The sequence below is a fragment of the Cupressus sempervirens genome, chromosome 1 (assembly GCF_028749045.1).
Source record: "Cupressus sempervirens isolate cs-2001-9-10 chromosome 1, ASM2874904v1, whole genome shotgun sequence".
Taxonomy (NCBI): Eukaryota; Viridiplantae; Streptophyta; class Pinopsida; order Cupressales; family Cupressaceae; genus Cupressus; species Cupressus sempervirens.
In genome coordinates this window covers 807,751,934-807,755,118 of record NC_143118.1, presented here as the reverse complement: position 1 = coordinate 807,755,118, position 3,185 = coordinate 807,751,934, and the positions used below count along the sequence as shown (strand labels likewise).

Below are 3,185 nucleotides of genomic sequence, written 5' to 3'. Positions count from 1 at the left end.
TTTGCGCGAACAGGTCTTTGTTGTTTGCGCGAACAGTTAGCAATTAGGAATCCGAAAATTTGGCAAATTTTCTAACTTTGTTCGTCCCACTAAAGTGGAACTCAATATTGTGGGTTCACCCATATATATATATATATATATCTTTTTCCATTATTGAATATTTTTTATAAATGTGAAAAAAATTAAAAATATGAATTAAAAATGTATTTACAAAGTAGCATTAATCTATCATTTATTATATCAATATTTTTTATAAAATTATATTTCTTGAATTACAATTAATTGCTAAACGAAAAGATAAGTATGTCACTTATTAGATACCTACAACATTAAATACTCTTTTGTGACTTTTCGACAAAATTGTGATAAAGCAAAGCAATAGAGCATAAGAAAGAGAGAATCTATTCAAATTACAATTTTGATTTCTATGAGAGAGGATCTATTCAAATTGCAATTTTGATTTTTATCTTAAGGGCTCCATTTCGTCACCGATGGTTTTCTTCCAAGACTCAACAACATTTTATTTAAATACTTTACCATCAGAAAAAGCTAGAACCTAATAAAAGAGATGGATGATAAAATATCGAGGTATAACTCTCTACTTATCATTTCCCTAGATATAACCTCTTTAAAGCTATAAATGGTTTTATGGTTTGACCACTCTAATAGATGTCAATTTGGAAAGATCCATCATGTCACAAACAAACCTATTCACATTGAGAAACGAAGAACCTCCTTCCCCAACTGCTTTCAAAGCCGCCTCTTTCAAATCCATGCCTCTTTTTCTTAGCTCCTCTGCTTTTGGACCCTCCATTAGTCGCCTCACCCCTTTCTCAATCTCCTCCCTTGTAACCACCGGATTTTTATCAACAAAGACACTCTCAACCGCTTTGAAAGCCGCCTCTTCCAAATCCATACCTCTTTTTCTTAGCTCCTCTGCTTTCGGACCCTCCATTCGTCCCCTCATCCCTTTCTCAACCTCCTCCCTTGTAACCACCAGATTTTCATCAACATAAACGTTCTCAAAATCCATGCCAATCTTCCACACATCCTTGCAAAAGCGACAGTCCAGAAACTGGTCATGGAAATGGGGCCATCCGAGCATGGGAACTCCCATACTGATGCTCTCCAAAGAAGAGTTCCACCCGCTGTGCGTAATAAACCCTCCTACGGAAGGGTGAGACAAAACTTCCACCTGAGGCGCCCATTTCACAATTAAGCCCCGATCTTTCGTCCTCTCTTCAAAACCCTCCGGCATATCATTGCGGGACACCCACAGAAAAGGGTGCTGGCTATTTTCCAACCCCATTGCCAATTCCTCCAGCTGCTCGTTTGATGTGACTGCGAGGCTTCCGAAGGACACATAAATGACGGTATTGGGCAATTGGGAATCAAGCCATTTGAGGCAGCTCTCGTCCTGCTCCAAAAGACTCGATTGCTTTCTCAAATCTTTTCCTTCCAAGAAATTAGGAAGAAAGACAGGTCCCACTGCCAAAGCAGGGCAGCCATTACAAGACAGGGCGTTTACTGTGTCAGGAGGTTCGAGCTCATCGAAGGTGTTGATGAGCACATAGTCTGCCTTACTTTGAAATTGGGACTCGCGAAGAAACCACTGGAAGTAAAAGTCCGATGTATCAGTTGTGCGATAGAAGGAACAGAGATCACTCGGTAACAGAGGCGGTAAATTACCGGGTAAGCAAGTGATCACTTTATCCTCCCTCCTCATATGCTCCGCTGCAATTATAAATCCTCTAGTGTTATTACAAGCATATTCGTGCAATCAAAACAAGACCTTGAAGAATACTTACTGCCATAGATTTCGTACCTTTGACAGGAATGTGGCCGTGGGAGAGGAGGAGGTTGGAGTAGCACTGAGCAATAGAGGAGGCGGCGCACATTGGCCAGAAGATCACTCGGGGCACTCCCAGATTCTTAGCGACTTGATAAGTGCAAGACATGAAAGATTCCGCTATAATGCAAGTGATGGGAGGAGCTCCTTCAGCTAAGCCGCACCGCAGATGATGTTCCAAGGCTGGGCCAAGGTTTTCTATTGCGACACTGTGGTCGGCAGGATTGGAGACACGGCCGTGATCTGGCGGCAACCCATCTGGAATGGTGAGAAACCTGAAATTTTGATCATCAGTATCTATAGCAGCTCCTTTGAAGATGCGGTTGTGACTCCACTCCGTGTGGACGAAAGTGATGAAAGCCCCTCTTGAGGAGAGAAGGTGGGCGAAATTGAAAAGAGGATTGATGGTGCCTTGGGCGGCCGGGTAAGGTACCACCACTGCGTGCAGGCCATTCATCTTCATGCTGCCTTTGTAATTGCTTGGAATGAAATGAGTACTCCAGCCTTCATTGTATACAGGGAATCGTAGAATGTTGGGTTGAAATGGTACCGTGAAGAACACGAAAACAATGGCTGAGGCGGCTTCATATTTAATTAAATAATCCGCCGACCCTTTTAATGTGGTCAATTCTTTAAAATACTCTAATATGAATTGGAATCAGAAGTCCAAATATTTTAAGCTGTTACTTCAGAATTTATAAGCTGTTTCTTCTTCTTTGACTACTTCCCATAAGTCTTTCATTTGTAAAATTAACTCCATCTCACATTTCCAATTAACATAATTTGAACCATCCAATTTTTCACTAACCACAAGATTAGACATCTCACCAGCCATAGTTAAATTTTCAATCAATTAACACACATGCACACAATCACATAAGCATCAAGCAAGTGGTTTCTGGATCACCACAAACTTTACATGAAAAATGGTTTAAGATCACCATAAACTTTGCACTAAAATGGTTTTGGATTACCACAAACCCAACACACTTTGGTTCTAATGACCACAAATCATTCACTACGGGGAAACTATCATTAATCTGGGCCTGTCTCTTTTGTACCTGCATCAAACTAATTATTGAGTCCATATAAAAAGAAATCCATTTACTAAGATACATAGGTACCTAGCCACTATACTTCTCAGTTGTATAAGAATCTTTTTTAGATACATGGTTCATCAATATGTCAAACAAAACAAAAAATCTTTGGGGTGTCGGACACAACCGATAATGCACCTCATACATTCACATAGCCCATTAGCAATCATCACTAATTCAATCTTCACCGCTTGGTTGGGGGTTATCAATGTGACATTCAAAATTAGATAGAATCATTC

At 40.3% G+C, this 3,185-nt stretch overlaps 1 protein-coding gene across 1 annotated transcript; it reads right to left on the bottom strand.

The window, feature by feature from the left end:
- Positions 1 to 379: 379 nt before the first annotated feature.
- On the bottom strand, positions 380 to 2,388 carry LOC149580326 (UDP-glycosyltransferase 85A1-like). Its single transcript, XM_089813526.1, has 2 exons — positions 1,826 to 2,388; positions 380 to 1,734 (listed from the first exon to the last, which is right to left on the bottom strand). The coding sequence occupies exons 1-2, from the start codon at positions 2,310 to 2,312 to the stop codon at positions 647 to 649; spliced, it is 1,575 nt and encodes a 524-aa protein (XP_089669652.1). The 5' UTR covers positions 2,313 to 2,388; the 3' UTR covers positions 380 to 646.
- Between the last annotated feature and the right edge of the window lie 797 nt (positions 2,389 to 3,185).